Source organism: Lycorma delicatula, chromosome 9 (assembly GCF_047948215.1).
Source record: "Lycorma delicatula isolate Av1 chromosome 9, ASM4794821v1, whole genome shotgun sequence".
Classification (NCBI taxonomy): Eukaryota; Metazoa; Arthropoda; class Insecta; order Hemiptera; family Fulgoridae; genus Lycorma; species Lycorma delicatula.
The window spans coordinates 83,184,943-83,198,002 of NC_134463.1; the positions used below are offsets into that span (position 1 = coordinate 83,184,943).

The 13,060-nt window shown below is 29.2% G+C and overlaps 1 protein-coding gene across 1 annotated transcript in view; it reads left to right on the forward strand.

The window, feature by feature from the left end:
* Positions 1 to 7,913: 7,913 nt before the first annotated feature.
* Positions 7,914 to 13,060, forward strand: part of LOC142330555 (LHFPL tetraspan subfamily member 6 protein-like) — a 347,661-nt gene continuing 342,514 nt past the window's right edge. The window contains exon 1 of the mRNA XM_075375905.1: positions 7,914 to 8,015. Within this exon, the coding sequence (XP_075232020.1) occupies positions 7,914 to 8,015 (102 nt within the window). The remainder of the gene's footprint in view (positions 8,016 to 13,060) is intronic.

Below are 13,060 nucleotides of genomic sequence, written 5' to 3' on the forward strand. Positions count from 1 at the left end.
ATTTTGAGGCTACTACAAATAAAAGAAAAGTTATTTTAATCAAAATTATCATTCATGTTTTATTAATAGCGAAAACAAATTACTTTTACTTTCCCATCCAGAGCTGCAGCAGAACTAGACTAAATCAGGTCCAGTTTAGGCATATGCGTTTTTCACCGGATCTTGACACCTAGAACCCAAAAAGCCGGATAGAAATTTTCCGGATGTTCGGATGTACGTATGTGTGTTCGGTCTTGTTCTCCTTATATCTCCAAAACTACTGGACCGATTTTGACCAAACTTGGTCAAATTTCTGCTATGTATGGGGCATTGTGCCATTGAATTTTCAACTTAAAAGGTAGAGCGGGGTGAGGCTGTAGAGCAAGGTCACCCTAAGTATCTCGAAATTTTGCCTAATTAAGGTCTTATTTTTCTTAGGCACATTTGTTGACCTTCAAAATACAATGTTTTCAAAAAATATTTTTCAATCCCACCCCTACCACTAAAAATGACCTAAATAAACTACCGGCTAAGAAGGTATACTGTGTTAATAGTACTCTCTCTTACCACAAGGAGTGCTAGTGTGGCATGTAGCATTGACTTACAACTGTTGCATTCTACTACTATGTTGTGACGTCACAGTGAGAGGTAGAATTAAATAAATTAATAATATTTTGTTTAAAAAAGTATATAAATTGGCTGCAAGTACCGTCATACCCGAGCGAATAAAACATGGTATGCACGCGCGCGATTTAGTTACAATAAATAAATTAAGTAAACAAAAAATATTTTGTTTGAATAAAATGATAAATATTTTAAATTAAGTTGCGTGTGTTTGTATGTGTAAATCGTGCATCAGAAAAAATCCGCGTGACGGGAAAGTCCTACAACCGAGTAGTCAGCTTTTTTCACTCATCAACATTATAAAATTCTCTTTGCTTTTCTTTGTTCAGACTACTACAGTTACTCCTATCGACAAACTCTTTAAAGTTTTACATTTGCATAAGCGCGTATTCTTCTCTATTGTGGAAATAAGTCTGAAGACTACATTCCTTCTCTAAATAATAAAATTTAGTATAAGTCACAACTTTCAGCTTTTAGTAATATTCAGAGTTTTTTTTTACTCAATAGATTATTATTATATATATATATATATTATATTATATTATACATTTATTATATATTATATATAATAATAATAATATAATTACTAGTATATTAGTGCATTACAATTCGCGATTTATGATTTCATTTATTTAATCTTTTATCTAATAATAAATAAATATAATAAGCTAAAAACAAAATATCTTTTTTTTAAAATTGTTTTAAGGGTTCGTGTAAATTAAAATATTTTATAAGATAAAGTAATTACAATCTTCATGATCCGACTCACGGTTATATGAGGCAAGTTCAAATCTATCTGTTAGATTTCCCTCTTACTTCTTATTGGCTAAGCTAATCGCGAGCTGTAAGAGATTATTTCCATAATGAATGATACTATATTTTTAAAGTTAAGATTTCAAAATGGTCTTTTTAGGCATAATCTGCAATTATAAAACTGTTAATTTTTATAAATTCGTTAATTAAAAGCTTTTATTTAACTCGCTTTAGGAATAATCAAATCTTGCAACTGCTACATCTTTTGATCTTACGTATGAAAATCAATGGAATTTGGTACACGTATGTAACTTCGATGTGTAAAAATAAATATTTTTACTTTTTTTTAGTCTTAAATACAAAAAAATATAAAAAAATTACAAAAATATATTTGATTACATATAAAAAATTATTTCTTTAAAAAAGCTTTTATTTAACTAATATTAATAAAAAAAGAAACAAATTAGAAAATCCCTCTAAAAAGTAAAAAATATATTATATAAATATCTAATAAATCACCAATAAATAAAAAAATAAATAAGTTTAATTTTACTAAATTTTAAAATTAAAAGTAATGAAAATATTTAGTTAAATAAAAGCGTGGCGCAGTTTTTATAACAATCCTTTCAAATAAGTATTTATAGAGATTTTCTGTATTTTAAAATATATTTTTTGTTTAATGAGGTTGTTTAGTATATGTACATGTTTTATTTATCTGTAATAAAATAATTAATTCTTTGATGGTTCAAATTTGTACAGAGATGACCTTTAAGGGTTAATAAGATTAAAAATAAAAATTAAATTTAGAAATCTTGCACAAAGTTATTACATTTTGACGGTAATCTGAAAAATTATTAATTATTATCATGATTATAATTGTAATCGTAAATATGAATTCATTAAATAAAAATTCATAATTAATTAAAATGAAACTTTTAGCGGAAATTAGGCTTAGATTACAAGCAGAATTCGAAGATGAAGTTCAACTATGTGAGAAAACGTACAAAGAAAACGAGTGGGTGCATTTTCCCAAATTGTTACTTGTAGCTAGTCAGTCTCAACTGGAGAGGTTCCAGCAGACCTTTCCGCCTCCTCGCGTCGTTATTGAAAATGAAAATGAAGATTAATTGTTGTAAAAATAAATGTTGTGCTGTTTGAAATAAATTATAAAAACTGCGCCACGCTTTTATTTATCTAAATCTTTTCATTACTTTTAATTTTAAAATTTAATAATTATTAAATTTATTTATTTTTTATTTATTGGTTTATATAATTTATTTTGATTATTAGATATTAATATGATTTATTAATGTTTTTATTAATAAATAAATTTTTTTTTAATGTTAATATTAATATTATTTAAATAAAACCTTTTTTAAAAAATAATTTTTTATTTGTAATCAAATATATTTTTAACGTGTTTGAATTGAACATTTTTAATTTTTTATACAGAGCATAATGGAAAGGATAATAATAAATGAAGGTGGTTAGCTGAACTTTGATATTATTAATTTGTTCCACGAACTAATTAACAAAAATTCTTGTTGAAAATTCCGCAGAAGTTTCATCAATATTATTATATAGATTTTGATTCTTTAAAACATTGTGAACTAAACACCCTTCATTTTTTTAAATTTTCAAGAAACTACATAATTATATGTTAAATATTAAATTAAAATGAAGTTTTACTTAAATAGCTTGATATTAAAAAAATAAATCATAAATATTGGTATCTTTCGTTACAAGTGAAGAAATATTGCTTTTAATATTTATTTTAATACTAGCATTCCTTGCCCCGGCTTTGCCCGCGGTATATGTGTATAATACTTCAAACATTGGAAGTTGTATTTTTAGTAATAATGTATGTATCTCTCAGATTTATCGCTATTCACAACTCATCAGATAAAATAAAATATTTAGATAAAGTACGGGTTCTCAAAATAAAATTTTTAATGAATTCAGGAGGATAATGAAGTTGTTCAAAAACTACTTTGCTCCCAGCTCAAGTAAATTCAGGAGTCTCATCATTTCATTTTTTATCATTGCTCTGGTTACGTTTTTTAACCATGTTAATGTTACCTATGAACATTTATCAAATTTAGATAGTAAATTTCAGAGTGATAATTAAATATTGATTTAAGACTAAACTTATTTCTCGAAGTTTGAACTTGATCTTCAGCCGAGCGTTTATGTTGCTTTTCAAAACTTTGAGAACGTTTTGGTTTAGATTCATGTTGTATACGATCATAGAATCTAATAACTCTAAAAGTTCTTCTTCCTGTCTCTAACCTTACTGAGTTAGGCGTAATGAAAATATTAATATCAGATTGAATTTCGAATATGTGTCAACAATGTGTACGGATTACCCTGATGGAACTTCTTAGTTCAGGATATAAATATCTTCAGAATTTTTATTTTGCTCGTGTGAGAATGAATAAGAGAGTGTTGCCGCCAGATTAGACAATGACATTGAATTTAGTCAATGTGAAGAGTCATAATAAATTCTCAGGTCAACCATTCCTGACCGACCTGAGACCGTGCAATACTAAATTTCATTTATATTCATACATATCATTCTCATTTATCCTCTGGATTAATACCTTACAGTGGTTCCGGAGGGTAAACAGAAAAATAAAGAAATGTCGACCATTCCAGTTATGTTTGTTTAATTGAAATCCAACCACCAAAGAATACCGGTATCCACGATATAGTATTCAAATCTGTACAAAAGTAATTGTCTTTACTAAACATTAATTTAGTAAAACACATTGTAACATCTGACGAAGTGGATATTGACATAAAAATTCAGAATCCCTCTAACCATCAACACTTTGTTAAATATGTAAATAATATCATTCCCTATAAATGTATTGTCAAACCAATTATATATATATATATATATATATATATATATATATATATATATATATATATATATATATATTACGATAATAATACAAATTGATGTTTTATAGATAATTACAGTAAATTTAGTAAGTCCCATAATTGCCTGAAAAAGCCTATATAGTTACAATGACAATCGGTTATGAAAATATTTATCCATGTAAACAACGACATTAAATTTAGTAAAAGAAGTTCTAGGTTATTTATTTATACGTTTTTTATTTTATTTGATTTATATAGTAGTGATATTGGTGAAGTTTGAACAATGATAAACATTCCGGGGGTCATAAGAAAGTTACATTTAAAATTTCGTATTAATTGTTTCAGCAGTTTTCTTTGAGATTATCAGGAAAAAAAATATTGTCTCTGTACTTTTATTTAATGAAGTAGTTATTTAATAAGCTTTAGTATTCTGTATTGCAGATGTCGGGCTTAATAACTAGTTACATAATAAACTCTATTAAACCTATCGCATCATATGAATTAAATCTCGAGTGAAGTATGTTGTACAACATAATACTGTTGTGTTAAATATTTACAGCCAGATCAATCGGACAGTTAAATCGCTCTGGTTACGTGATAAAGGGTCTTTGATTGACTTTTTAAAGGATTTCCATAATTGAGTTCTTTGACGTTCTCCAAAGCTGGATGCCATATTTCTAAATCGGCTTTAAACGGTCTCGTACACAAACAGCTTATTTTGAGATAATATTATCAGTTCAAGCCCCAATAGTATGTTGATACTTCTTGCTCTCAAACACAATTATTTTCTATTGATGACGTGTTTATCGAAATGTAAGCCTTAATATTTCACTTCGTTCACTTGTGTAACGGTTATATTTTTCAGGTTTATAATAAATTTAGGTATTCTTATAAAGAGTAAAAATAATATGACAACTTTATTCTCATTCACTTTGATACATCAATTATCTAAGTAAATTAGTTAAAATTAAAAAACACTTACACTCTCCGAGAAGAAATATCTCGGTTGGTATCTACATTACTAATACTCTATCATCTGCAAACCGTTCCGATTGGTAAATCCAATGTATAGAGAAAGAACGGTAACGGTTCAAAGACCGTTAATATTTTCGAATTTTTTAAAATTAAAATAAAAGATATCGTTTTGGTTGTATTACGTATAGATCATCGATTTAAATACATGTATATTATGTTTTATTATCATACTTCAAACAAAAGCATAAAATTTTATGAAAAAAATCTGATGTGAACACCAGATTTCCTTATACGACTATTAAATTACACATACACATTTTTTTTAAATGAAATTTAAAAAAATGAATTTTACATAAAATTCTATTTCATTAGAAACTTTTGATAGTTTTTATATATTTTTTTTTAAATTGTTATTATTGGATTATTATTTGTTGTACATTTTTTTTTAAATCGGAGGTTTATTAATTATTAATTATTAATGAATCAATGTATCTAAATTAAAAAAGGGAGATGAAGTTGAATTTGAACCAATGTGCCTTCCTCTTGTAATATACAAATATGTCATTAATTAAAAGTTTATTTGGCTGTAACTCTGGAAGTAATGAAATTAATTACTACATATTACATCATTGAAAATCTCTCAATGAGCACTTATTAATGCGGTTAAGAAAAAGTCCAAAATCCAAATATTCTGAAATTTGGGATTTTTTTGGACATTTTTGGTAAAGTCACTTTTGATTCAGTTGATTGGATTGTAATCAAAAGGGGACTACTAGATATTAAACAGCCCTAAATTCAAAATTTCAACATCCTACGGCTAATATTTTTGAGTTATGCAAGATAGATACATACATACATGCGTACGTACAGACGTCACGCCGAAACTAATCAAAATGGATTCAGGGAAGGTAAAATAGATATTTCCGTTAAAATCTGAAAATCGACATTTTTCGCCATCACAGTATTTTCTTTGCGTCGTACAAGGAAGTAAAAATAAAATAAAAATATTAAACAGACCAAAATCTGATAGTCACAATTTACTTTCCTTTTTCGTGTCCGAGTGATGAAACATTAAAACCTTTGCGACCAGTATTGTGCCACCGAAACACCAGAAGGATTTCCTTGCCACAGATCTTCTAGTGTGCATTTGGTTGGGCAGAGGGTGGACTTTAGAAGATGTTCAGAGTCTTGAATCTCACCGCACTCGCAGTTCAGGTCGTTAGACTCTATTTGACGCCATCTACCGCGGTTAACTCTGGTTGGTGCAACCCCAGTTCGAAGCGGGTTTAAAGTCACCCACGTTTGCCAGTCCAGGTCATGTCCTGGATGTGTTGGCGCCCTTTTTGGGAACCATGGAGGGGGCTCGATAGATGTAGAGTTCAAAAATCCCTTACGGTCACAATGATAATTATTTGTTACCAAATCTTTATTCATTTTTAACTATTAATTATCTTCTCTTATGTTGATATTAGGTAGGAATATGCTGTAAAGATAATACTTTTTATACATTGATTAAATAGATACTGCATAAATGTACATTTGGAAAGCATTACACCAGTATTAATTTATATTTTTAAAACATACAAGCACGCACACGCGCATACACACAAATACACACAATGCATTCGTAGCAGTATTTCGTGCCTTTATATTTAATACATGTAAACTATGCACATGCATTCAAAGTAGAATATGTCTTTGTTATAATAGATTAAATATGGATTGATAAAGTGCATGTAGAAATGCTCGGAGTAAAACGTAATGCATCTTCATCAATACACTTTATATATAATCGTATACACTTCTTATAGAGTATGCTACCCTACAGGGAAAGATTTATCTAGAAAAGGTATACCTTAATATGATAAGCGAAAAGGATATAAAATCAATATAACAGTCATTATAAAATTATTCAGTATCACAGTTAAAAGCTTTTCCTATTCTGAAACAAGGGGCATGCGTAGTTCAGTCATGCGTAGAGGACGTAATAACAATCTTACATACTACGAATAAACTAGTTCAGATTTATCCTGGTAAAAAAAATCTTTATTTTATTTGATATTTTTTTGGATGTGGTCTTGAGCTATTTGTGTGGATATGTGCGCGCGCGCATACATGCATGTGTATCTATTAGCTACATTTAATTTTTTATGTTTGTTTAAACATTTAAAAATATAATATTATTTAAATTTTGTAAAATTGACTAGCATAAATACACGATAGAACTGAATGAATAAATAAAAAGAAAATGTAAGAGACATTTTTAAAATTGCAGCTAACAAAATGGTTCATATTTACATAAAATTTGCAAATGCAAATTTTATTTAAACATAATTAAAACCATTGATTCTTAAACCAAAGAGAAATTTTTCATTAAATATGGTAATATAACTCTTGATTTCTTTTTTATTACTTCTTTGTATAATTTAAATCTAAAGCTAGTCTGTTTTAATTTTATTAAATGAAAGTGTTAGAATATCGCAAATATTATGTGAACTTTTTGAACTTTGTTGAATACTGATATTTTGTTTTAAAAATGAATATAATTTATATTGTTTATTAAAGAAATTCTATTCCTTTGTTTGTTTTTTTCCTAACGAATTCTATTGGTGTGTCATAAAATGATTTAGTCAGTGAGATGCTGAGTGTTTGTACGTTGCTAATAATAACTATTTTTTTGTTATAACAGATTCAATATGGCGACTTCACTAACTAGTATCGGCATATGTTGGGCATTTTTATCACTTGTAGCAGCTTTGTTATGTTGTTCTGGATTTTATTTACCATTTTGGATTCAGGTAATTCTTTATTTCGTACCTATTAAATATTCTGTATTTACTTTAAAAAAAAAAAATTATTGAATTTTTATTATATGTATTAAACAAAAAAATTTATCTTATTATTAAATTTTATTTAATACAAACTACTGATCAATAATTATTCTATTTTATTAAATAAATTGTATAAAATTTCATTTAAAATAATACCCCACCGATTAAAAGCAAAAAAAAAATAGTTTTCCTTTTTTGTACTTCCACCAGTAACACGAATGATTCTTAAAATCTGGTGCATTAAAAAAAGATACGACTATGATATAAACTTTCTAAGACAAAACCCTTTTTGGTTTGCACATTGTTTACTAAAATTGCATTCATCTTCTGAATTACAACAATAAATCAGAAGCATTAAACATTAATTTCAGAAAAACTCTTACCGCCGTAACTTGGCTTGTTGATGTAACGGATGAAAACGAATGTTTCTAACAAGAAAGTAACATGAATCGAAAGGGGATAAAAGGGAGGAAAATTGAAAAAATAAAATGACCCGAGTGACTGTCGAAAACTGCATATTGCTTCGATGAAAATCACTTTAGAAAATAATTTCAGTAGAAAAAGTTTGAACCCAAAAATTGAGATATTGTAGACAACAATTCCGTAGTTAAATTGCACGTGCAATACGTCAAAAAGAGCAAAAAAATGAACCTGACATTTGAGACTCGGTTAAGTTTTTATTTTTTTTTTTCAAAACACTTCAAATTTTAGATAAAAGTAGCTGTATTGTTGTCTAAAATGTACCCTCAAGCGATTACATATTGAACTATTTAACTACAATTTATTGTCAACGAAAATGCTTTGGACTTAATAACTTTACCACCCTACTGTCTTGACTTTTATGACTACAACCTAAATCGTTTAATGTTTCATATTAACAACAATTCATATTTTCGTCCTTGGAGATTAAGTATTGTTTAGGGCAATGATAAAGGTTAGGGTTGAGATTATATCGATACCATTTTTTTTTTTTTTTTGTACGCAGTAGGAGGAAAAATGTGCGCACAGACGCCCAGCAACTGCACTACTGCGTGTGTGAGGTTTCAACAGTAACCTGAGGGCCCCAAACTACCTCCATGTGCAGGCTCTCCCTATTCCGCCATCCTCATGCGATCTGGCAAAACTGTAACTATCGGAACCTCCATATCTCCGTGGCTCTGTTTCTTCCCTATTGCCTTCATCTGTCGTGGTTTGTTACACAACCTGGGACACCACTAGTAGAAGCATACTGCTGGTGGTCTCCCTAAATCCATTGGCGCCGCTGGGCAGACGGAAGCGGAAGACGGAAGACCGCGGAAGACGACATCAACCCCATTCCTTGACAGCAGAATCTTCTGACATCTAACTGAGAGAACGGTTCCAGGAGTTCCTACATATCATCGTTAGTAGCGACCCAAGCGCCTCAACCACCACCATATGCAGACTGTCCCTTCCCCGTCCTGTCCAGTATTCCCACTAATCCTTCCATGGACTTTAGCTTCAGGACCGTCCGAAACCAAGGGAGAAACCTCCCTTTTGTTCCTATTCTCTCATTAGTCTGCCAGCTAACATCAATTAGAACCACTTTAACGATACCCCATCAGGTCCTCTTCATAGAGGACCTGATTGGGTCCCCTTCCCTCCTGATGAACCTTCCCTCCTCTATGAGAAGGAGAAGTCGAGCTCTCTTCCTTTTACAGGGGATGTGCTCATGTATAAGGACATCATTGAACAGACCCAGGACTGTCAGTAGGATGACCTCAACCACTATCTTTATAAGTTCGGCCGCTATACCGTCCGGACCCGGGCTCTTTCCTCCTCTCAATTTTTGTAAGCAAGTTGCAGTTCTGCCATATTGAATCTGGGGTTTCGTCAGGCACCAGCTCCCTCCATCTGTTTCTGGCCCTAGAAAACAGAGCGTCCGCGCCCTGACGGTCATTTTCTTTGTTAGGACAGGTAGAGTAATGTATATTAATACATTACTTCCCCTACTCGAGGTTATTCGTTAGTGACACAAACTTTAGTGTTATATTATTATTGTTTATTAGTATATTACTTGTATTGTTCCTAGGCAGATTTTAACATGGAAAATACTAAAAATTGGTTTTATGTTAATGTTTTTTAATTTAATTATATAAAAATTTAATTTTATTAAATTATTTGGAGCAATGATTTAAATATCTAGTTAATTTATATACTGTTCAAAATATATAGTGCTATTCAAACGGTATTATTAGAAATCGGGAATTAATTTTCATTTGGAAGGAAATTTCCTTGTCACTATACAACATATTTGAAGGATTGGTTGAATTTTCATTCAATAAAAATTTATGATACGCCAAAAATATCTTAATTAAAAGGACTAATGATGTCTGAAATATTTTTAAATAATTTCAAACATGACTTTTAAGTTTTTTAAGTTTCTAAAATATATCGTTATTAAGTAACTAATAAAAAACACATTAGTTTTAATGAAATTTTCTCTTAACATGTAAGGTGTAATTACAATTTTCGTTTATTTAAAATTTAGCCAAAAAAGGATGGAGTTCTTTAGCTTTTCAGTTCTTTTGATAAAAAGAAAATTAAATATAAAAGGCAGTGAAAAAACGGATATGTTTATTCAGAGTTATACAAACAAGTTTTAAAAATAAAACCTTTGAAAATTTGTTGGAAATTAATAAAATTACAATGACTTAAATTAATAAACAACCTAATATACGGTACCGCATTTTGCTAAAATAAAAGAGATCAATGTTTAGATCTATAAAAGGGATAAATTTGAATCGTAATTACTGTCAGAAATTTTAATTAAAATAACTTAATCCGCTTTTAGTTCATTCATAAACATAAACATCATAAATCAATATAATAAGGGAGCAAACTTTAACTTTGAATTAACCGCTAAGACATCTCTAAAACAGAGAATTCAGAACTTATACTCTCAAAACTTCAGTTTTACCTTGATATTCCACTAGATTTCATCAGTGTAATGTGATCATACGTATTTAATTTTGAGGTGAAAGAGAGATATTATACACAATGAACATGAAGTGAGATAAAGGTAAATTATTTGTGATTCAGTTGTTCTGATGGAATTGAAGTTATATCCATACAAGTTTGATAATTAAGGGATTTTCAAGCATTCCTCTACAACTATAGAATTACACATATCAACATCAACCACAATTAGATATTTTTATCTAAAAACGCATGCCGATTTAAAAAAAAAAAATACATACTCTAATAATAATTTAAACTTTTTCAGAAATATCTTTATTTGAAGCAAAATATCAATCAATATCTTCTTATATGTGTGTTCACTTAAAACTCAGCAATAGCTGGGTTGAAATGAATGATTTATTTACTTCAAAAGTTACTGATCTTTGTAGAAGATTTTATATTCAAAATCTATTAAGATAACTGCATTATCGGGCATATAGTAAAGATTTAAAGAAGGATATTCTACGTTTTTCTTCGGTGATTAAATTCAGTTGTATAAGAGGAGCTTGGGATATAGTTTAAGCAAAAGGAATTTAAAAAAATAAAATATAAATCTGGAGGAGCTTCATTTTTTAAAATCAAATTAACTGACTCAAAATTTCATTTTTGATGTTTCATATTTTTGATAGATTGGAAAGTGATATTTTTTTATATTTATAATTTTTTTTTTCACATTTACTTTCCCGTCTAGCGCTATGGCAGAGCTGTAGCTTTAAAAGAGATAGTATTGAAATCGGGCCAAACTTGGGCATATCATCGGATCTTTAGGTTTCAACACCTAAGGAAACCAAAAAACCGGAAATTTTCTGGAAATTCATATGTGTGTGTGTGTGTGTGTGTGTTCGGTGTCGCACTCTAAATCACCTTATGTCTCCAAAACTACTCGACCGATTTTGACCAAAATTGGTCAGATTACTTCTATATATGGAGCGTTGATGCCATTACATTTTCAACTGAAATGTCAAGAGAGTGAGGCTACGGAGCAAGTTAACCTTTAGTATTTCGAGATTTCGCCTATTAAGGTCTTAATTTTCTTAGGAAAATTTGTTAAGAATAAAAAGATAATAATAATTTAAAAAAAAACTTTTGCAAAATCGCACCCCCACCCCAAAAAATTGCTATAAATAAACTAGTGGATCAGTGCGTATACTGTATTCCACTCTCACCACAAGGAGCTCTAGTCTAGCACTGACATACAGATACTATAGTCCTCTGCTATTTTGTGACGTCAGAGGTGGCAGTAGAATTAAATAAATGAATAAAACCGAAAGTGTAAAAAGTATTTAAAGAGGTCGCTAGTACCGCCACAATCGCGCTATTGAAATAAGGTATGCGCGCGCGGTTTAGTTAGAATCATTGAATTAAATTAACAAAAATATTATATTTAAATAAAATTATAAATATTTTTAATTAAGTTTTGTGTGTATATGTGTGTGTAAGTCGTGAATCAGAAAAAATCCGCATGAACGGAGATGTCCTACAACTGTGTTGTCAGCTTCTTTTTTAATAAACGTTATCGTCAACCAAGCGTATACATAACATTTTCTCTGTAAATTGTATCTGGACGCCCGCACACACACACACACACATACATATATATAAATATATATATATATATCTGTATATTGATTCTACATATATATATATTTATATATATTTTTTTTTTAAGAAAAAAAATTTATTAACTTTTTTCTTTCTTCCATTTTTTTCGAGTAACACAGGTTAATACGCTTTAAGGCAAACTACTTTTTAAGATTTACTGGTTGAAAATGCATTTAAGAAAATTGAAATAAATAAAATTGTAAACAATTTTGGTAAAAAGTGTGTGCCGTCTCTTCAAATTCCAGGGACAGATTTTCAGGTATTTATGAAGAACTACAGATGTGTTTATTAAAAGGATTAGGAGACAAGAATTAAAAGAAATAAAAATTTTAAGATTTTTCTTAAAAGATAATTTTTTTGGAATTTTAACTAAATTCAAATACAGTTTTTCTTTTTCAATGGTTTTCTAATGTTTTAAATTCTGTATAGGT